The sequence below is a fragment of the Lingula anatina genome, unplaced genomic scaffold, assembly GCF_051362555.1.
Source record: "Lingula anatina isolate TDL-2025a unplaced genomic scaffold, LinAna3.0 unanchor82, whole genome shotgun sequence".
Lineage (NCBI taxonomy): Eukaryota > Metazoa > Brachiopoda > Lingulata > Lingulida > Lingulidae > Lingula > Lingula anatina.
The window spans coordinates 549554-573677 of record NW_028257603.1 but is presented as its reverse complement, the minus strand read 5'-3'; the positions used below and the strand labels follow the sequence as shown (position 1 = coordinate 573677).

General features: G+C 36.6%; 1 protein-coding gene and 1 long non-coding RNA gene across 8 annotated transcripts in view; both read right to left on the bottom strand.

Moving 5' to 3' along the window:
• LOC106164571 (transmembrane and coiled-coil domains protein 1) overlaps positions 1-24124 on the bottom strand; it is a 70195-nt gene that overhangs the window by 42993 nt on the left and 3078 nt on the right. For 3 of the 6 annotated variants that reach the window (XM_086998651.1, XM_086998646.1, XM_086998645.1), the window contains exon 2: positions 10876-10944. The exons of 1 other annotated variant lie outside the window; for it this stretch is intronic. Coding sequence is in view for 4 of the 5 variants with exons in the window: in XM_086998646.1 (XP_086854772.1) it covers positions 10876-10944 (69 nt within the window). In the remaining variant the exon portion in view is untranslated. Of the gene's footprint in view, positions 1-3786; positions 3947-10875; positions 10945-15627; positions 15796-24124 lie in introns of those variants that run through there. 2 more of the 6 variants (XM_013542529.3, XM_013542531.3) reach the window with 2 other exon arrangements.
• On the bottom strand, positions 1003-2806 carry LOC147759133 (uncharacterized). Of its 2 annotated transcripts, XR_015331655.1 has the most exons (3): positions 2593-2806; positions 2114-2364; positions 1003-1954 (listed from the first exon to the last, which is right to left on the bottom strand). It is a non-coding gene; the product is annotated as an uncharacterized LOC147759133 (long non-coding RNA). The 2 variants fall into 2 exon arrangements; XR_015331654.1 differs by having other exon boundaries at positions 2114-2806.

Sequence of the window (24124 nt, the reverse complement as noted above, 5' to 3'; positions counted from 1 at the left end):
TTTAGTAAAATTAATTTAATTTTGGAAAGGCTGACTGATCAAAAAGGTAAAAAAGAAGGGTTGATTATTGAAAAAGGGACACTCAAGTACTTTAAAAATCAATGGGGAATACCAGCCCGCTTGGCGCCAGGTGTCGCTAGTGTGAATTCAGTCCTTCCTAGGTCGCCATGTTGGATATTGTATACGTTGGACTGTGGTACTGGCCTTAATAAACATGCCTCAGTATTGTTGTGTACCTGAATGTCAAAGTCGGCAAGGTGGGCATAATTTTCTTGAGGATTCAGGGCTTCGTTTGAAGTGAAGGGTTGCCCATGTCAACACACCTTCCATGTTAAAGGGTCAGTTACAACTTGACCCAGGAACAGTAATTAGGCCCCTAAAGATAGACGAGTTGCCTCAAAAAGAATACACGTAAAAAGGTTAATTGATCTTGGCAAAACTTATAAAGTTTTGGAAAGAGAGCTCCATAGCAAGAAAGTGCCCCTAGGAAGTATGATTTATCAAAGTGCGTTTTCTTATGTCCGTAATTTCAGAAGAGTTGTCAGTAAATATGTATAAGTCCCGGTAGCCTACTACCCGCATAAGGTTGTGTTATTAAGTAATATCCTTTTTTATTGATGTATTGAGCATGACCGGTAATGTTAATTAAATAATTATTTTTATTTAAAATCATTATTCAGTACCTCGTAAGAATCATAAAACTAGGTATAGTTAGATAATTTATTTGTTCATGTATAGATGCAATTTCTCAGCCAATGGAATAATGCATGTTTGGAAATCTTTTTGTAACAGTTTAAGAAATAAAATTTAAAGAAAGAAAACATTTTATAAATGAACAGTTTTTGTTCTTTTTTTTACAAAATAGCACTTCTGAATTGTTTTACTTGAGTAGAAACACCATATTATTTCATCGCTCTGAAAATTCATTAAAAAGCAGCAAAACCAAATATTTTATTTAAACAAAATAATTATTCAGTCCATAGTAAAAACCATGAAACCATGTAATACTTAGATAATTTATTTGTGCTATAACTTTCCTGAATATATAGCTGCAATTTCTCAGCCAATGGATTACTGTAGGTATGGAAAACTTTTTGTAACAGTTTAAGAAATAAAAATTAAAGAAAGCAAACATTTTACAAATTAACAGTTTTTTGTTCCTTTTTACAAAATAGTACTTATGAATTATTTTACTTGAATAGAACCACCACATTATGTCATCACTTTGAAAATTCTTTAAAAAGCAGAAAAACCAAATTATTTGCTGTAAATACAACTAGCAATTTATTTCATCCCACTAAAATACTTTACAAAATAGCATCATGGGTTTTTTTCATTACAGTTAAATATTATTAAAAACAGCATAAACACATAAGTACTTTTTGTAAAGAATATAGCACCACCAAATTATTTCATTTTAGTGAAAACATTTTTTAAAATTGCACTTCAAAATTATGATTGCAGCTAAAACCATCTCATACAGGGGTACTTTCTATAAACTGGTTGACACATACTTCCTATAGTGTTTTTCATTAAAAAAAGTTATCCTGGGCAAAATACATGTAGAAAAATATCCAGCGTCAGAATGAATCAACCCCACAAACAGATCTTTGAATGTAAACACAGCAAAATAGCAGAATGGGCGATTTGTAATGAACATCTGGCCTTCTAACTTAGTATAGTATTTGCGGGTTTTCTTTAGGCCCAGATTCGTGCACGAGGTACACATTCCAAAAAGGGGAAATCGGGTCCGGGTCCAACTGTCATGTGTCTGCAATGGTTTTGGACACAACAATTATTCATACAGTTTGTTCATATACTTCTTCTCTGTAGCTGACATTATCTCTCCAAATCTGGAAGCAGTGATCCGCCATTGTCTCTCCTTGTGTCAGATTGCGCTATTTCCTTGTTGTAACTTGCTATGCTCAGTGTCCTTCGCTGTTTGTTCCTCAACCTGAAATAGTCATATCCCATTAAAGCATGGTAGATGGTTACAGCATTAAATAGTTAAGATACAATTTTATATTTCTATGATGTCACACATCACCTAGTTTGATAATTCTTTCTCATATTTGGGCCTGATTCTTAATATTAGACCTCTGTTTTCACTTACATCATTCCCTCTATCCATGCATTATTGTTTTCATGGCACTTGGCAATAGTTGTTGTCCATCACAGCCGCCTGTAAGTCAGCTTTAGGGTAGGCATAACTGGTGGCTACATCAATCTTTGCCGCTGATGCGAAGTGACGGGTAAGATTCCTGAAGTAATCATTTTATCCTGCTCTTGAAGTTGGCTGTCCTGGGGTCCTGAAATCGACAGTTTCAGGCTTTGCCCCCAATATATGGGCCTTCTTTGGGTAACCTTATAAAGAAAAAAATAAGTACATTTACTAAGTATAAAAAATCTTCGTCTTTCGTGCTACTAAAACAAAATATGAGCGTAGGCCTACTCGTACCTACAGTAGTCTACATGTACTAGTACATAACATGTCAGATTTGACACACACACCTCGACTAATGTTCGATTTTTTTCAAGGAAAATAGTTAGCATTCTTGTTTTTCAAGCACTAAATGAAAAGAAAACACATACCTTTCGGTCAATTCACATTTTCATCCAGATGTTATGGCACCACATTCAAGTAAATTGCGTTTGAGTTGGTTCACTGTCAGCGACGCGTGCACACGCTCCATGTTAAACTCTGGTGTAAAGCCGTGAGCGAGATTCTGCGAGATTTAAGAAGGACTGCTTTCACCCCCACGCCATCTAGCGGCAGACCCTTAAAGCGGGTATTCCCCATTGCTGAGAGAGAGAGAGAGAGAGAGAGAGAGAGAGAGAGAGAGAGAGAGAGAGAGAGATTCTCACACACACACACACACACACACACACACAGTGCCAACAAAATACAACTTTATCTCCAAATGACTATTCCATGACTCTTCCAAAATCACCAGCCACCAAGAAATGTTCTAAATTGCTAATCGCCCAGCAAGACAACATACAATCACAATTTTAAAATGTCACCATAGCAACCTGCAGTAAGAACTCCAAGCTTGACAAGCAACATCCACATGGGAATCCACTATTTAATTCAGTTGATAATATGATTGAATCATTTCCTATTGAACTATCAAGTGCAGCTCCGACAAAGTTAACACAATCAGTTTTACTGGGATAGTAATTTTGAAAAACTCCATGAGGTGACTTGGAGGAAGACAATCATTAGTTCCAACATGGTCGCAACAAAAGCAGACCACTTCTAGTATGCAAAATGAAAAATTATCTCAATTAAGCTGGGAAAAAATTGACATATTTTTTTTCAACATGACTGTACCAGGGATAGATTTACTGCTAGATTAAACTTATGATTCACCTACTAGTACGCTGAATCAGTTTCTTTTTTCATTCTTTTTAGTTTTTTATTCATAGAGGAACCCAATAAAGCAACCTGAGTCACGTGTTGAGAAAAGTAGTGGGATCAGAAGAAACATTCTTTTATAAATAATCTGACAAAGTTAGACAAAAAAAATCTTCCATGGAGCCTCAGAAAATCTGTTGTCACACTTTATGTTACCTACAAATTGAATTTTTAGACCAACTGCTTTGAATCAAACTGTGGTCTAAAATCTATCTTCACAATCTATCTTCACACTTATCACCATCCACATGTACACTTCTTACATGATTCTGTTATCATATATAATCCCTGCATTAAGGAACTTTATATTAATCATCATCATTACTATTCTGTACAAATCTAAATTAGAACCAGATTTACTTTCTTACCTTCTATTCTGTACATAATATTCCACTGATTAATCATAATCACCATCTACTAGCAGCAAATTTAAACCACCTCCTAACCTGTCCCAGCTACAGCCACAAAATAAAGCCTCTCCCAGTTCTCTCCCAATTTTCACTGACTGTTCTCTGCAATGACTGTGCTTCCATTCATCAGCCGCACCGACACTGGGGCATAAAACTATATTACTGATACAATAACATGCAACTCATCTTCCTGTTGATCTCACAGCAAAACAGGAGATAAGGCGATGATTAGCACCCTCAGTTTTAGGATAATTTTCTCTGCTGTATCTGGTAATCTTGGAGACATGCTGATGTATTACACCCCATTTCCATAGATTTTTAGACCCCTCCCTGTGGGGAGTCTCACTAGATTACTGTCAGCTTGGCCGGCTTAAGCGTCTGTCCCGCCTACTAAAAGCTGTAAGGGGGTAATTAACTATGGTGCCCGCTCGGCTGACTACAATTTAGTGTGAACCCCCAGGGAGTTAGGTCGATCTAAAACTTAATCTTTAGATCGATCTAAATCTCTGGGAAAGCACCCTTAGAGGCAAGTTCCCAGCAATGCCTGAAACTCGGGGTGTATTACAGGCAAGTTCCCAGCAATGCCTGAAACTCGGGGTGTATTACAGGCAAGTTCTCAGCAATGCCTGAAACTCAGGGTGTATTACCAGTACTAATTAAATAAACTGGACTAGATAGTACCCTGAGGGCGCATTCAGAACAAGTTGATCTGCAGACTGACAGATCAGTGGATCAAACATGGCCGACCCACTTTAAAGCTTGCTGCATAATCCCCTTATAGGCAATGAATAGATCCTCCGCATAGATTATGCGGTTGGCTTTTAAGTGGTTCAGCCATATTTGATCTATGGATCTGTTAGTGTGGGGCCGAACTTTGGTTGTGAATGCAATCTAAGCTTCAGAGGTTCCTAGAAACTCCAGAGGCCTTTTGTTAAATAAAGAGGTGTGTTGATAGTAATCTCTTTAACTTGGGGTGTTTGTTCTTGGTTATGTTGGAGAATCAAACTTGTGACACCGAGAAAAAAATTGATTTATAACACAATGCTGCGTCAACCCAAGTTTATGCTGGATTGGAAATTGAATTTTGGCACTGGTAAAGCTTCATTATACATGTTCACAGTGTCAGAAATAACACTGAATTGATTGCAACAGAAATTGACAATACTGGCACCAAGAAAGCTTAATATCACTATATAGTGTCTGAAATCACAGTTCATCGACCACACAGTAAAATAATCACCCAATTACAACCCAATATAAAGTCTGTAATAAGCAGTATCCTGCTGGCTCCTGGCCAGGGTTTCTCCACCCCTGCTCCCAGGGCAAGTTAAGAACCTGTAGAAAGTACTAACACCCTCAGTCAACAGCATGTCTTAGGCCCCATTCAGAACAGTGGACTAACTAGTCCCAGGGTCAAATATGGCCAACCAGTGACCCACTTGAATACTTCCCCCCCGGATATCTATTTAGTGTCCATTAGCGGATTAGACAGCAAGCTTTGTAGTGGGTCGCCATTTTTGACCCTCGGACTAAATAGTCCTCTATTCTGAAGGGGCCTTAGTGGTGATGAATGCCCCATTCACACCGGCAATTTTGACCGCAGTTACAGCCTGATCTGAGAACAACAGTGCACATGCTTAACAGGAGGTACAATTGGCGAAATTCTACCCTTATTGCTTCCCATGCCAGTGTGAACACAAAGAACCTGGGTTTAATCGACCCCGATTCAATCGAAGTTAACTCGACTTCGTTTTACTTGCTAATGTGAATAGCCCTATATAGAAGCTGGTGATCAGTAAACTCTGAGATTTCTTTTATTTTTTCATTTTTATTTATTTATTTTATTATTATTATTTTTTTTTTTGAGGGGGGTAGTATGTCTGTGAGTGAAAGACTGATACTGGTCTTAGTGATTTAAAAGTATAGTTTGATTATGAAAGTATTGTCTGTCTACATAACCAGCATCTTTCTTCATTTCCTACCCCAGTTACTGAGATACTATAATTTCCAGACACTTACCTCTATAAACAGCATGCCTCTGTCATTTTCATCATGCCAAAGACCCATCAAACTACACTTACCTTAATGGGTCCTAGATCATGCTGATAACAAAGTCAACTTTCCAGCAATCTCTGAAACTCACAGGGAAACTCAATGATAGTGTTCAACAAACTCTTTGCCCACCGAACTACAAACAAAATTACCATCAACGAACTCAAGATCTGATCAACTGACCGAACGACCCCGAATGACCTATGGTCAACTCCACATTAAATCCTCACCATTCTCTGGGGACACTAGGGTTTCATATTCTCCACCCACAATTAAATGAAGTAGCATATAAATGACAGAATTAATTTCCCCCTTGTTAACTCTACAGTGCGTGGCACTGGATCGAAGATAAAAACAATGGTGTTGTAATAGGCATAGATAATGGAAATGCACTAGCCCGCATTAGTATATTGATCAGTAGACAATGAGGAATGGAATGCACGTGTAAATGCCATTACATACACAGTCAGTGCTGTTGGGCTTTGTTTGTATTGTTATCTCCTAGGTTGTTTTGGCACTTGGTAAAGGATGGGTTGGGGTCTATAAGAGTTCTAGAGAAAACTGCTCTTTCAATTCTCTCTGAATGCACAGCCAGTTAGAAGTACTAGTAACTGCATTTATTCTGATTCAGATTGGTATATTGGAGGGGGGGGGGGGGGGTTCATTTATTAAATTACTCTCCCCCTTCATCCACACAGCATACTAGTACTCTGTAGGACCAGTCGCACTGGTGTGGTACAGAAAGTCTTGTTTTATGTGACAATCTCTCTCCCTCTTTGTTATTTTCTCTCTCTCTCTCTCCCTCTCTGTCATTTTCTCTCTCTCTCTCTTTTTTTTTATTCTCTTTCTCTCTCTCTTGCAAACACACCCACTCACTCACACACACACCATACAACTTGATCATCTGTGGTCTTGAGCACCCTATCTCTCTAAGCCTTTCCATCACAAAGTAACTCTCTCCAGTATGTGCATACATGCAATCCTTCGATCCATCCTCTTCAAGGAGGACGTAACAAAATAAAACCGACAGCATTGATTTTCACTTGTTACACAAACATATTCATTTATGTCGGCCAAGGTGAAAATGTTCAATAAAAGACAAAACAATCCTGTAATGATGCTGTTGGCCTCTAAGTTTGCTTTCAATATTACAAACTTGGCATCTTAAAGACAAAACAGTCATCTAGATCAATATACATACCAAATCAGTCAAGGCTGAATAAATGTTCACAATACTATTTTTAAAACTTAATGTAAGTCCATTAATTTTGCTGTTCATATTTCACAAATTTACGTTTAAAAGAAAAATAAAATAAAAGTATAACATTATTTATTAATATAAATAGACAGACCCATACATACAACTGTCTGACTGGTCTTCAAATGATTTGCCATTCTGTTCTATGAAAAAATAATTACCCACCCCACCCCTCCCAACCCTGTGGAGAGAGGTTATGTTTTTGCTTAGAGGTACTGTATTGCTTGGACACATTGGCTATTTATTTTATCTTTTTAGATGGTATTAAAAAAAACCTTGGAAAACAATTAATTTGGTCTGAGATCAATATAAAGATATAAAGATGTACAGACTAAGTTTTGTTTCTCAAGAGAAACGAGATATTTATGTCCTTCCTTCCTCTTCTCGACATATGACAACCTGGCACTCAAAGACTAATCACTGCATGTAATGACAGATATTGAAAAAGGAGACGGGCCTCATTAGCAAACAGCCTTTAACAGAAGTCATTATCTCTTAATGACGCATACCTAATGGTAATTCTGCCTCATTTGTCAAAGGATCAAATTTGTTGTATTCTTGAGATAATTTAGCATTTTTTTCTTTGTGTTTTTAAGAAAATTGTGGAGAAGACATTATTTTTATTATTACAAAGATGATGATTATGATTATCATTATTATTATTGTGAATGATTACACAACCATTATATAAATTACATAACTCTCAAGAGAGAGAGAGAGAGAGAGAGAGAGAGAGAGAGAGAGAGAGAGAGAGAGATTAAGAATGAGAGAAAAGGAGAGAAAGAGAGAGAGAGGGAGAAAAAGAGAAAGAATGAGAAAGATTGAGAGAGAGAGAGAGAGAGAGAGAGAGAGGGAGAGGGAGAGAGAAAGAGAGAGAGATTAAGAATGAAAGAGAAAGGGAGAAAAAGAGAGAGAGAGGGAGAAAAAGAGAAAGAATGAGAGAGAAAGAGAGAGAGAGAGAGAGAGAGACTCTGTCTAGCCTACTGTGCTATGGTATTTGATCAGATAACCAACAATCAATGTCTCGTCCTTTCTGTTACCCAATTTCCAAACATCCCTTCTTATCAATATCTTTTAGACATGAAATCAGAAATGCATCAAAACAAATCATAATGATTCCCATCCCGACACAAAGTAAAACCATTCCCTGATATATACAGTTCTAGTATTTGATATATAACAAATACTCACAGATAGCGTATAGTTATCTTCCACAGACAGCCATAGACAGTTCCATCTGAGACATCTGACAGCACAGTTCCTTTTAACCATATGTACAGGGTGATTCCAAAGTTTTCACACATTAACAATATCAGCTCTACAGCAGCCTCCAATTTTTCTTTTTTAAGAAGGGATATTTTTCTGACATCTTCAGTGCTTAGGTAACCTAGCACCTACAACGCCTAATCATAATATCAATCCTTCTTTAAAATCTACTGTTGTATAACTATGGTCCCATTCAAAACAGATGATTCTCTGATCTACTGGTCTGCAGATCAAATATGGCAGACCCTACATGAAAGCAAGACAGCCTAATCCTTTAATGGTCTCCCCACCTCCACAAGGATTATATTTTGGCTTTGAGGTTTAATTGCTAGGCCCCTGCAGGGAAGGCGAGTGTGGAGGATGGGAGACCATGAAGGGATTAGGCGGACTTGCTTTCATGTATAATAATAATATGTTCTTTCTTAGTAACCTAGTTTTAATGGTGAACACTGCTACGGTGGTCCTAATATTTCCAAGCACACTGTACCTTCGATCAATTATCACTGTGGCAGAAGCATTTTCTCCAAGTCAATACAGAGGCCACCTTGAATGCACTGGCCAATAGTCTATTAATTTCTGCAACAACATCCCTCTCTGATTTCAATAATAGCAAACTTGATTTGTCAAAGTTTGGGCTACACCAGAAATGTATTAAAATATAATATCATGAAGTTATGTTATTATATTACATTACCAGGGTGTGGATGAGACACCTACACACATGAGCACTGGTTACACATATACGTAAGCAGAGAGACTTATAAACACGTGCATACACACACACACATGCATACATATACATACAAACACGCATACACATACAAACACACATGCACACACACAACACATATACAATACACACATTTACATACACACACATTCACACGTGCACACACACACACACAACACACATACTATACATGTTACATATACACACACATTCACACACGTGCACACACACTCACACACACACACACACACACACGCACAGACAACCAGAACCCAGCCCAATCACATCAGATCAATACTTATCTCACCAAGACAGATGCGTCTCCCGCTAATTAATCACGGTTCATACTGATCCCACAGAACAAACCATACATAACAAAAGTGACAGTCTCTCTGATTGAAACAAATCCATCCGTATATTTAAGTAAAGCCAGGGAAAAGTAGATTAGGAGTATCTATTAATCTATCAGAGAAGGATACACCGTGGGGACAGCGCTGCTGGAAAGGAACTTTTAAGCTGGGGACTTTGTACAGAATTATCTGAAATGAGTTCAAAAGCAGACTAACTGTTTTTTTTTCTGAAATAATTTCTCTCTTTCTTTTTTTCATTTTTTAGCCCACTTCTACTAGAAGATCTCAGAAAACTGGAAAGTCTAAAGATGAATTCTACACATGAAGGGAAAATAACCGTAAACATATGAAAAAAAATTCACTCTACCAACCAGATATGTGTATGTGTGTGTGCAGTACATTCAAGCGTGTGAGGTAGGATGAGAGTGGGGGGGGGGGGGGGGGTACAAATATATGCCCCCTTGTCTGCCCCCCTCCCCCATGCTGCCTCAAACTGCTAACAGGTCATTAATGTATGACCAATCACTGAACCTTTAGCTATCAATACATTCTGTGCTGATGATTCATGTCCAATATCTCCACACAATTATAATATTCACAGGCAGCTGTGTACCAGAGAAAATAGGACGCATTCAGAACCAAAGTTCATCTGTTGACTTAGGGTGCATTCCCATAGATTTAGATCGACCTAACTCCCTGGGGGTTCACGCTAAATTGCAGTCAGCTGAGTGCGCACCATAGTTAATTACCTCCTTACAGCTTTTAGTAGGCAGGACAGACACTTAAGCTGGCTAAGCTGACAGTAATCTAGTGAGACTCTCCACTAGGATAGATCGATCTAAAATCTATGGGAATGGGGTTTTACAGATCCAGGGGACAAATATGGCCCACCCTCTTAAAAGCTTGATGCGTAATCCCCTTATAGATACTGAACAGAATCCCCGCGGGGAGTTCAGGGTAAGCTATCAAGTGGGCCAGCCATATTTGATCAGTGGATCCTTTAGTCCTCGGATCAAGTTTGGGTGTAAATACTGCCATAGAGGTACATGTTACATTGTACCAGTTCCATCATTACTGAACCAAATCCCAACAAACCTGGTGAATCAGCACGCACATTTCTCAAAAATACATTATTTTGATAGTTGTTCCTGAAAATAGATGGTTTCCACAAATAGGATAATTTCTCACCTAGAGTACTTCTTACAAATGTGATTATTTTGCATTTCCCAAAAAACTATTGTTTTGATGGGTATTCAAAAAAAAATGTTGACTGCAGTAATCACTTTTAAATTTCTGTCTTGTAAATTATTGTTCCAATAAGTTGTTGGACAGAGGTGAGAAAAAGCTACATGGAATTTATCCAAATTGAAGTGAATGAGGCTTCAGTGTACCTGCATAACCTGCGCTTGATTGTCTTCTTACTTTCAAGGATGATGTACTTCTAGGCGGTGGCTGTGGAGCTGAAACAATAATGACACATGTCAATCATAAGGACACACCCTCTTAGCTTTAACAGATATGAGCTTGGGTTTTTGGGGAAAAAAAGATCTCTGAACTTTTTACATAAGCCCGACACCTGATATCCTTATATGGGGTAAACTGAATTAAAAATTGTGGTATTCCACAAGAAAAAAAAAAGTCATGCCTGTTACAAGACCTAAATCTTCTGTAACATGCAACCAAACTCAGCAGTAGTAATAATACTTCTAGTCAGAGGATCAGACTCGTCAAGACCACCTTCAGCTGTCATGAAACTCTGGAAATCATCAACATATTAAACCTGGTTTCGTAAGTTCATATAATAAGCAAATATTGGCTTTGGATATGATATCAAGTACCCTTACAGGATAAGAAAAATTGTAACTGACAGATGGCGCCACAGTGTATTGATCACCTGATATGATTTGAGTCAAAGATACAGTTATCTCATGACTTGTTCATAACATATAAACATATCACTAATTTTTCGATCCAATTTTTTTCTACTTTTTCATGTTTTGTTTTGTTTATACTATATATATATATACGCCTCTCTCTCTCTCTCTCTCTCCTTTCCTCCCTCTCTGCCTCTGTCTTTCTTTCTCTCTCTTTCTCTCCCTGTCAGAATCACAAGTATGCTTGTTCCAAAATACCTGCTTCTCCTCTAGAATCAATGTATCGCAATAAACTGTCACTCCAACGCTTCTTCTGACGCGTTTCATACCAACTGTTAATATCCTCCATACAAATACACTTGTTCGACTCCATAGCAAAACAAGTTCTCAAATCTGTGAAATGCAAACTTGAAGAAGAAGAAGAAGCCATTCCAGAGCATTCCAAACTGAATGCTAGATGTTTTTCGGCAACAACATTGTCTGTTTCTTACGCCACTCTTGCTGTTGCTTAGCACAATGCCTTATTATCTCTGGATCTCTCTGAGCAAAGTTTGCCACCAAGACAACTTGAGAAAGCAACATGATCATTTACCAGTCAACAAAATTCCCGAATGTCTGCCTTCGGAGGAGGAGGACATGGGTTCGACCCCTTTCGGGGACTTACCAGTCCTTCATAAACGGTACCTGCTGGCTCCCATCTTTCCATTCAGCCTGGGGGGTTGAAGCAGGAGAAAAGTTCCTGGTCACGCAAAGAAAGATATTGTTCGTTTGCTAGCTTTCAGTGTCTCATAGAACATGCTAGGCTGTATCCTCCCTAGGGAGTCGAGAACGTTAACACCCAGATTGTCTGATGGCCCCAAAAAAATGACCAGGTATCTATAAACCGCTCTGACACGACAAAGTAGTGCAATATATAAGAAGTGAACTTTTACTTTTACTCTTTCCTCATCAAACACAGTCTTATTTTTAGATTACCAATCACACAAAACAAAAACAAAATAGACAATTAGCCGAGTTTACTAGTACTTGACATATATGCAGATTCCTGACGGAATTGAAAATGAAACCATTTCTTGGTATTTGCTGTTTGTTTCCAGAAGGATTGCATACTTCGAAGAGATCCTTGTCAAAGCAAAGGAATGCTGTTCTCAAATACGTCTACATCACGACACTGGGGATATGATGCATGTCCTTCAGAAAGAAGACCTTTTTTCAGTTTTAGTTTCATCTTCGGCTTTGGCAAATCAGTCTCTTGGGAACTGACTATCTTTTATGACAACTGTTGAACATGTACAATTTGATGAGGTTAAAATACAAAAATTGAAAAAGATAAGTAATTAATTAATTAAAAGGACTTCTGACCCTAGAAATAATATCTATGAAAAATGTTTGTAGATATTGCTTTCATATCTCGAAAGAGAATTGCACATCACATAACATTTATAAACATTATTGCAGACAAGAGTATTCATTAGACATAGGCTTCCAACTACTGGCATGGCAGTGTGCAGAAGTTCTTGTATTTTTATGAAAAAAAATGCAGCATTATCTATGGACGTAAATCACAACAAATTTCATAAACTTGAGTAGTCCCATCTTTCAGCTGCAGAGAATATCACTTTCTTGTCTCCAGTTTTTAAATGATGATGGGATCTGCCTTACAATAACAGATCTATAACAAAACCCAATGTCACAAAATGAGTTTTTTCCTCATCAAATTGACAACTTTGATCATATCTCAGCTCCGCTCACACCCGAGTCCCCATGGACTAGACAAATTAGATCACACATGACAAAATAAGTGACGTCCGAATGAAAACTGCTCTCAGAACTTGACAAGTCTTAGAACTAGTTTGTGACAAAATCTAAAAATTCCCCTGAAAACTTGTCATTGTCCAATTAAAACTGCAGCAGCTCTGATGAGATTTCTCCAGCGTACCTCCTCAATATCCTAACATGACAACAAGATGAAGCCGAGAGCACTGAAAATGTTTCATACACCAGGGAAATAACGCAGATCTCAATCTGTTAAATGAAAATCTTCTGCAAATAGCTCTATAAAAAGTTCTGATGATCAGAATCACTTTGGTGACAATTCCAATTTCCAAGTCTTTCAATAAAATCTTCTCCACGTAAAAAATGATAAAAATTTCAAAAAGAAAGAAAGTCAAGAAAACTACTATACAAAACTCCCTGCAATATTATATCACTCTGTCATAATTCTGAAGAATACGCTCCTCACTAAATCCCTCCATCTGAGAAGATTACTTGGGAAAAGATACTTTCAAAATGACACAATGCTCCTCGCTGTTACTAATAACACACACTACATCATAATCTGGCGACAGAACCTCTGATTTAGTAATCTCTCTGTCCACTTCTCAGCATCAGAAGTTCAAAGGTTCAAAGTAAACCTTTCTGAGGAATATGCTGCACTATAATTATATACATGTATACATCTATCTGTCGTGCCTGTGCAGTTGCCTATCACTTTATACCTTTTTTTTTTTGTCTTTGGGCGTCTTTTGTACTGTTTTCTAAACTTGTCTACACAGTACAATGTGGTGCAACCAGACTTGGTCTGTTTGGTTCAAGACACCACACTTAATCTGCATAGTGAAGGCATTTTCATTTTTCAATACCATTCCTTTCCTTAATAGTCTGTCTGAGTTCAGAAATCTTGCAACAAGCTTTAAATAGGATCATATGTGTTTGGGTGTGTGTGCACGTGCATGCGCGCATGCCTAAGTGTGTGTCACTAGACTTTGAGTTGATCTTACCAAATCTTTACTTCATAATATGTCAGACAGATGGAGTTTTTTTGGGGCAAATCAGGTTTGCAACTGGGAAGGCCAGTCCACCTTGTGTAAACGGGGCAGTATGTCGTGTTCATGTGTCTGTGGTTGATCAACTGCTAACCAAACTCCTGTTATCAGTGCTAGCCACAGGCTAAGCCACCCAGTTTCATAAGTGCATGGTATTCTTAAAATATATTTGTGATACATGCGTGTTCGTGTACTTTTATGACACGGAGCTTAAAAATAAGCTCCGTGTGTGTGTGTGTGTGTGTGCACGCGCGTGTTCATTCATATACATGTATATGTCACTTTTAATGAAAACTGCTACTAGTAAGAATTTTAGCCAAATACAAGTACAGTAAATACTTTTTTCAAATATCAGAAATAAATAAATATATATGCAAATTATTTAATTAATTAATAAAACTAGAGTCAGAACAATCAAGATGCATATCAAAGCCTAATAAATACACAGTCACCAATATGACATTTTTATTAGCTTGACTGGGTCTTCACCTTTAAAGTTACAGAGTACATTTGTGATATAAATAAATGCCATGAACTATTCACATTCTAGTGTGTACGGCACTTATCAGTGTGATTTATATTATTTTACCTGGGTATTATCAATATAAACAAGACAATGGTCATAAAATAAGCTAAATGAAGACTTGTGGCACACTATCTTACATTTAGTATTTTTTCAGCTGTGTCATGAATGATATGTACACTTAAAGTTACTGTGTGTGTGTGTGTGTGTGAGTGTGTGTGTGTGTGTGTCCTCAATTCAATGTTCAGCTAAATTTAGAGTTTTTACTATGAAATATTGTTACGTAGTGCAAAAAAATGTTAGATTACTAGTATTATATATAGCAGCCAGTTAAAAAAATCTAACTTGTTCCTCTTGGCACAATCCACACTATATTCATAATCTTATCTGAAAACACTCTGTTAAGATGAACTTCTGTAGATTTAAAATCCAAAATGCCCTCTTTGAGATAATCTTGTAAAACACAGCAATTATGTATGACAATCATCAGTAATTATCAACTGCATCGTGTAATCAATTCTTTTTATTTAACTTCCTGGTAGAGGATTTAAGTTGACTTCTTTTTTTCCTGTCAACATTTTACTAAGTACTCACTATCTCTGTCTTGTGAATTATTTTTGTGATGTTACTCCCTCGGAGCATGCAAAGACACATACTGCACATACACAAACGTGACACACATATATAACATAATAACATACAAAGGCAAACTTGTACAGGAACACACACACAAACGTACGCACACACGCACACACACACACACACACAAACACAAACTTCCACAAAATTCATCCCAACAGACACTAAGTTAAACATGTGAAGAATTATTGGCTCCATTGTAACTCACATATTCCAAAGTTATGATCAAAAACAAAACAATCCATACATGAACATTACTGGTAAAGCATCCAGCTAACTCACCAGAATATGTCTTCCTTAACTCCATTGCAAGTAAAAAACTCGCACAACTATATCCAACTCATTTAACAAAAATACATCACAACATAGCAAAAAAATCAACATTTCCCTCAATGAGTTTTAAACAATGCCATATCCAGTCTCAGGTATGTATCCATATACACGCAAACAGTCATGTAATGCAAATATCCCTTTCCCTCAAGCACAATAATAATAGTAATATCATCATGACAATAATGGCCGCCCGGCTCTGGCCCCTCCCCTTACCCCAACAAATGGGGATTTCTCATGCACTCTTCCACTAGCCCTGAGGTATAATCAAGCTAATCTACTGGACACATTAACACAGATATATTTGTAGATCATTTAATCCCATGGGTAATTATTGTGTTTACCATATAAATGAAGGTGTGTGTGTGTGTGTGTGTGTGTGTGTGTGTGTGTGTACAGCTATGTTCGTGTGTGTGCAGGCATTGGGTGTACTAAGAAATAAACAAAATAAATAATATCCTAAAATCCTATAATTCAATCAGTTAAGTGAAGAAGTTATTAAAACACAAATAACTGTCATTGCTTAGGCTCTTATAAATCATAGTTCCAATATTATTGTGATAGATATTTGACATATATATGTCATTGGTAAAGTATTAAATCTCCATATGTCAATGTCACAAATTTACATCTAATGAAAGAATTTCCAAGCTTTTGTCTAGTGAAATTGCAAAATTATATCTTTATATCATTCTGTTATTGGACACAAGGAATGGTTAGTGAAGTCCTGAGTCACTGCCAGCAGCAGAATGGAATTGAGCTCTATCTGAGCCCATTAAACCCCATTTCCAATTCACTTGGGGTGGAATAATTTAGCCCCTATTTCACTGTGGTAAAAGATTTAAAAAATACCATCACTTAAACATTCACGATTATTATAAAATATGTGAATATGACACAGCCATATTAGGTGACAAACTTTTTTAAATAATTGAGAGGCCAAGATTCAAGTTTGACAAAGTTTTCAAAGTGAAAAAAAAATTACATTGGCAGACAATCTTCTGACAAAATTTTCAAGACTGATTAAATCTTCAAGTTTTTGCCATTATATGTCATGAGAGATTGAGAACTTTATAGCATGGCTGTAACAGTCACCTAAACACACCCTCCTCCTCCTCACAAAGAAGACCATGATTTTGGTCCTTTAAGTTGATACCTATGTTCAGGCTAAAATTATTTTGCGAAACTGCCCCTTGCTGAATTCATCGGCCTGAATGATTCTGTCATTACTGAAGAGACAGTTCTATAGAAATTAATTCTCCAAAATTGACTCCCTACAAAAAATAAATTAAATTTACAATTCCTTTAGAGTGTCACACCATGGAGAAAGATCTATCGTTGCATTTTCATATTTTTTCCGTAGATAAATCGATACATGTATGTGATGTCTTCTCATCGCTATTGTTTCTTTGATACATACCCAAGAGGGTTAAATGTTAATTCTGTCAAGAATCAATAGCCAGCTTGCCTTTAATTTAACTGACAGCGCAGAGATCGTAAACAAGAAAATAAAAGATCTGTCAGGCAAATTTAACCTTGGGAACAAAACATCAACATTAGATAATTGTCCATAATTTACAGTCTAGTCATAATATTTGTACGTGATTCAATAACTGGGGTGCTGTAATCAATTTTTTGTCTTCTTTTTCACATTATATTTGTAAAGTCAGATAGAAATAGGTGGATTGGGTCCAGAAAAAAAGTAATGTCATACTCCTGAATCAACAAATGAAAAAAAAAGGTAATGACTAAATTGTGCTAATAAAGACAACTACAAAAAAAAAAAAAAAAAAAAAAAAGTACGACACAAGAAACTCTTACCAAAATCAATCAAGCTTGAGAGCTAAAAAATTAGAACTGCGCCTTTTTTTTTCAGCCGATTTTTCACTGACATCCACCAGACATTAGGAGCAGTTTCTCTGTAAAAATGCCAAATGTATGGAACATTTTGTGGGTTAACATATTCTATGAATACTAGTACTAGTAGGCACTATCCACTGTCTAGGAATCACCTACTAGTACCTGACATAATAAATTCTGCCAACCGATTCCAAACAATTTGGCCAATGTACATGCAAATCATTTTCATGAATTCCTTTTTACAAAATTAATACCACACATATTCAGTTCATATATCTGACTTGGTTGATATTGTCTTGTTACTTACGGTTAACACTATCCAGCAATTTGGCAAAAAAGTAACTTCACCCTGGAATTGGCATAGGCAGACATAGAGTACTACAGGGTGCCAGTGGCACAACACATACCATAGATCAAGTGCCGTTAATGACTTCAAAAACACACAGCAAAACATTCTCCTGAAATGTCAAGGTCACTGCATGCCACCGCTGTCTTCAGGTATGTTTGTCTGAGTTCTCGAAAATGTTTTGCAAAACAGAACAAAGTAGACAAATAAATAAACAAATAAAGAAATCAATTAATAAGAATGAATGAATGAACGAATAAATGAATAAACAAAAAACAGTAAATAAATAAATAGATAAATAATGAACAGATAAATAAATGAATAGAATGCAATAAATAAATAAATACAGTAAATAAATAAATGACAGTGGTTAATAAATATAAGATTCATAAAAAAAATCTAGGAAAAAACAAACAAATCTGTATATATATATATATATATATAGATACATGAAAACCTAATCATGAAATCAAGTTTATAGTCAACCAGAAAACAAATTGGTGAGAAAAATTTCAAACTGAGGTAATTCCTTCATCCCATTGTTATCCTAATATTATAACACTGCCTACCTCTACCCTCTACCAGGGCGACTGATAGATTTTTACGGATATTCACAGATATGTCTCTAGCTAGATAGATTGTCATTTTAACTCACTTCTCTAAGTCACTTAGAGTTAAAATGACAATCTATCTAGCTAGAGACATATCTGTGAATATCCGTAAAAATCTATCAGTCGCCCTGGTAGAGGGTAGCCTACCTCAATAAAAACAGTAAATATATATCTGGACAATATGCACTGTGCAAAACACAGCAAGGCAACTTAATTACTTTGATTCATATTTCTTAAATCAGCAGGAATTGAATGGAAATGGCATCTCCTGGAGCAAACAAGTCAGAATTATGATCCGTCATTTTTTCACACCCTGAGTTTGAGAGCCATTATTGGAACCAACAGAGGCAAGCTGGTAGCACAGGGTTGGTTTCAAGTAAATCCTGAGTCACATGGCATACTTGATCTCAGTCTGGATATGTGGCATCTCTCACTCTCTCTCTTTCTCTCTCTCCTCTCTCTCTTTTTTTTCCCTCTCTTCTTTCCTCTCTTCCTCCCAACCTCTCTCTCGCTCCCATCTCTCTCTCTCTCTCTCTTGCTCCCATCTCCCTCTCACTCTCTCTCTCTCTCATCTCTCTCCTTCCTCCATCTCTCTTTTTCTCTTGCTCTCTCTCCCATGTCTCTCCCTATTCCATCTCTCTCTTTTTCTCTTTCTCCCATCTCTCTCTCTCTCTCTCTCTCTCTCTCTCTCTCTATTCCATAGAAAGGGATTGTAAAGACACTGCAATGTCACATGGGTTTAATATATACAAATCCATTCACTCATTACTAGTAGGTAAATCAGCTAAAGAGTCTGAGTACGAATGTAGACTCTGAAACACGGGCTGTATTTTTCTAAACCAGTTTTATGAATAGATACAATAGCATGGAAACCGCAGGTCCACGTACACCAAGATAGGAAAAGAAGATTAAAACAACCCCTGCACAACCACTGCAAGAAATTCTCAGAAATCCACCAAAGCAGAATGAAATAATAAACACTGTAAGGTGAGGCAGTGCTTATTAAAATTCAGGACATCTAACCTCTCACTTGGTTAAATATTGATTTCTGTGATTATCTGTCTTTTTTTTTCTGGGATGAGACTAAAATCAACATGATCAGAATGTCAAGTTTTCATCACTAGTATCAAAACAAATTAAGTATATCAATCGAGAAAATAGAAAAAAAAATTCCTGAAATTTTACCACTCGAGCAAAATAAGTTATTAAGCAGATCAGGTTTTCTGAGGGTGTATTAACAACAGTGTAGGGTAACCTCGTTAACACAGACAGGTGTTATGACTCGTAGGTGTGAAATAACAAGCTGTGTGTTCTCTAATACTGTAGAAAACAGTCTAGGAGTTTACTCTTTAGATATTTGAATTTATTTACTCTACCCAATATAAAATTTCACTTTTAATCTTTGAGTCAACTTGGACAAGTGTGTGTGTGTGTGTGTGTGTGTGTGTGTGTGTGACAGAGAGGAAGAAAGAGAGGATGTTTGTTACATGTGAGTGCGTGTAAAATACATGGCTTTTTGTTTATCCACATACACACTTGCTATTTTGCCATACCTCAATTTTTTAACACTTTTATTAGAAGTCTTCAATGACACTGTTTTTACAGTTCCAATTAGAACCTTTTCATACAACTATCATCATTGAACCTCACAACTTGTCTGACAAAAACCTCGCCCTTTCAGAATCAAGAAAGGTGACCACAAAGCAACTGGTAAATTCTGCTCTACTCCCCCCCCCCCCCCACCAACCCCAGCCCCCGTTTTTTGACACCACCCATCCCCCTCCACAAAGCATAAATGGGACTCCCCAGTCTTCGACCTTGAAGAAAACTTTCAGAAAATGTCTGAAACTGTCTGAAATTTCCGGTTGAGCTGTTTTTCCAATATATTCCCTAAAGAATAGAGAAGTCTGAATAATAAGAAAAATCTCATGCCAACACTACGTAGCTGTCCTCTTGCAGTTATAGCTGAACCAACGTAGTCCCCCTAAAAAAATCTATCAATCTTTACCCTGGGTTTCAAAGATTCCTGGAATGACACAGTCATGCTGACAGTGAATGTTCATTCCTGGGAACCCCACAGAAGTGGGGTAAAAAAAAAACCCTCTTGTGACTTCAAAGAAAACTGCCACAGCAGGCCCTTGTTATCTATAACCAACACGCTCCACATTTGCAGCAGACTGGGACGTTTGCCTTGAAATAACGCTGATTACCTGTTGCTTGAATTAAGACTGGGGATTAAGGGCTATACAGTTCTTCTTTCTTGAACGGCTGAACTGTTGCTGTCTGCTCCTTTAACTTCTCAACCCACTGAGAGCTAGTTCACAAAAAGGCCTTAACAAACAAAAAAAAAAGGTCCAAAACAGATAACAACTCTTCATGTGAGATTCAAAATTCCACAACAAATACACATAGTACTGTAAACAACAGACAGAAATATAATAAATTCTATTTTACCACTAAATCATCACCAAAAATTAATCTTTTTTTTTTTTCTTTGTCCCATTTGTGATCTATCCTGAAAATTTCATCAGTGTTCATTATGTTTGTGTAAAGCTGCACACCGACAAACAAACCCACAAACAAATGTGGCTAGCAAAACATAACCTTACTGGAGGAAATTAACTGCCCACTTACTCTGCCTACTTCTTCACTGAATGTAACTTAGTGTTGCAGTCTACACCTAATATTGGCTTCATAAAAAAAAATTTCAGGTTGCAAACTGGTCTAAATTTTAACACTTTAAGTTTTTTCAAAATGAATTCGTAATCTGAAACTCCAGAAAAGTTCTTTCTTGTTATAAAATTGATATGACATTTTATTTTTTTGGACTGCCACTGGTTTAGGTTGTGTCATATAATTCTTGTCTATCTGAAGGATATATTGAGATTTTTAATGGTATTTCTTCTTCCTGACTCTCCTAATGTTACCAATCATAAGAAGGATGAAGAAATATAACATCAGTATTAGCCTACAGTACAAAAATTACAAATTCACACACGCCAGCGATGTTTTCTTTGAAATTTGTCTAGCATGCTGAAACTGTATGTTACCATATTACATGAGACCAATTTATGGAAAAATACCAGCCATTCACCACAACTTCACACTTGCCAGAGACGCATTATTGGAAATTCACATGGTTCTCTGACTTTCACATTACTTATTACCTCACACTGGGAGACAGTTCTTAACCAAAACATGCCTAATTAAAAAGAAAAAAAATAAAATCCTCAGTAATCATCTTTACATGGAAAGGATCTGTTGTCCCGCCCACTGCCACCGACGTCATCACAGTCAATTCCAAAACTGTCACAACTACCCCTTTTAAATATACTAACACCTTTTTAGAGAAGAAAAATCTGCTTAGAGAAGAAAAGAAACTGCTCCTAGCAACAAAATCACTGCTGGCATACTGGGTATTAAAGAATGCAGTGAGCATTAAACTATTTTTTGAGAGCTGCAACACAATTGGGATTTTTTAAGTTTCAAAAATTAAAAAAAAAAAAAATGAAAATACAGATATACTTCAAATGCCCCTTTAGAGACAAAAAAAAAATGTTGGTATTTACCTGTTCCTAGGATCAAAGTTACTTCCTGTACACAGGATCAATGCGGTGAACATCAGAATATGACCTATATACTGAAAACTGCTACACTGGTAGTACTTTCCAAGTCCAGGAAATTCACAGAAATTGAAAACACAGCCATGCAGGACATTCCTAGAGATACAGGAGTGGAAAATCAATGGCAGTGCTCAAATCAGAGTTGCCTCTTCCTTGAAATATTTTGTATTGATTGGAAAGCTCTATTCAGTTAGAGGACAATGGCAGTCTCTGCTCACCATTGATATTCAATGGGCATGTTGATCACCAGACATGACATGAGCCTAGCTTACAAAGGGGGAAAAAATCTCTGAACATTTATTATGGGAACCAACACCTAACCTAACAGAAACCATCAGACTTGAATTTAAAAAATGCGCAATTCAGCATTTTCGCAAAAAAAGCTCATGTGTGATCACACTGTTGCACTATCACCCTGAATTACGCTGATAACTGGGAACCAGTCTTCGTAATCACCCTGGAGATATTCTCAGCTTACCATTCAATTCATTACAATGATACTGGGTATCTTTATCTCCTTGTGGTCCCATCACCCTGTGTTTCATAGAGTACTACTAGATATAAGGGGCACATCTCTGGGATTTCCTGAATTACTGATCTCGATCCTAATCTAGTCTGGTTCATCATAAGTGTAGTCCAAGTTTACGAGGTTTACTATAAACTTCCTAGGACCTGTATTATCAGTATGCCTTAACATCTTCCAGAATTCTCTGAGACTGTACAGGATTTTTACTAATTAATAAAATCCTTTTTTTTTTTACAAAAAGCAAGTTGCCTACATAAAATGCAGATTTCTTAAGTCTTTCGAATTAAGCTGTTCTGTGCTGTATTAACCATGAAATATGTAATAGAAGAAAATAGAAACTTTTCTTCTTTTTTTTTTCTTCAAACTCAAAGCAAAGTCATCAATGGACTTTGAAACTAAAATCATCACATCCCAAACTCAACAAACACACTTTGTTTCACATAAAATCCAACAACAAGACTAAAAGAATTCTTTGTCTGGTATAATGTATATAATGCACTGTGAGCTTTGGTCCCAAAAATTGTATACTATTTTAATGAGCATCCATATATAATAATACTACTACTAATAATAATAATAATAATAATAATAATAATAATAATAATAATAATTGTTATTACTATTATTATTATTATTTATTTAGATTCTTAAATCCAAATACTTAAAATACAAAGTTAAAAGAATTATCTAAAATTGAGAATTAATAGTATAAAAAGTAAAGAGAAATTGTATTTTTTTTTCTTTCTTGCTGTGCACATTTAGTGACTCATCTGCTATTTCAAAGCAACTCTCTTTCTCTCTCCCCCCCCCCCCCCCCCTGACACACACATAATATGTGTACAGAGACAGATACTAGTACATAATCATATATCACCTTCCCCATTAAATGCACATCATAGCATCCCTGGATCATATCAATTAAACCCAGGCAGATATTGTACATGTTTACCAACTACTGTAGCCATTGCTATCTGTGTTACTATCTGCTTTGGTAGAGAAATTGTACTCTGACAGTGTATACACATCTGCTTTGGTAGTAAAGAAAATGCACTCTGACAGAGCATACATATATAATACAATTGCTTCAGTTGATACAGAAAATGAACTTTGACAGTGCATACACATCTGTTTGAGTAGTAAAGAAAATGTACTTAGACAGTGCATACATAATAGTATCTGCATTGGTACAGAAAATGTTCTAATTTTAAGAATTTATACTTAAAATAATGTACTTCAACACTGCACACATCTACTTTATATATCATGAGCTTGCAAAGTGCTTTGATAGTGCCCTTTACCAAATACATTCTATAACTTTCAGCATTTATTAAGGTGCAGTAGTTTCCCTGGTCAAACTTGGTGAGAGAAAAAAATTCCAATTGACTGCACCCTGTTGACTTCAATTCCATGACTTTTGTCAATTATTATTCATACGGTAATGGCTTGATCATTTCGACTGGGTAAAATTATCAACTTTTTAGGT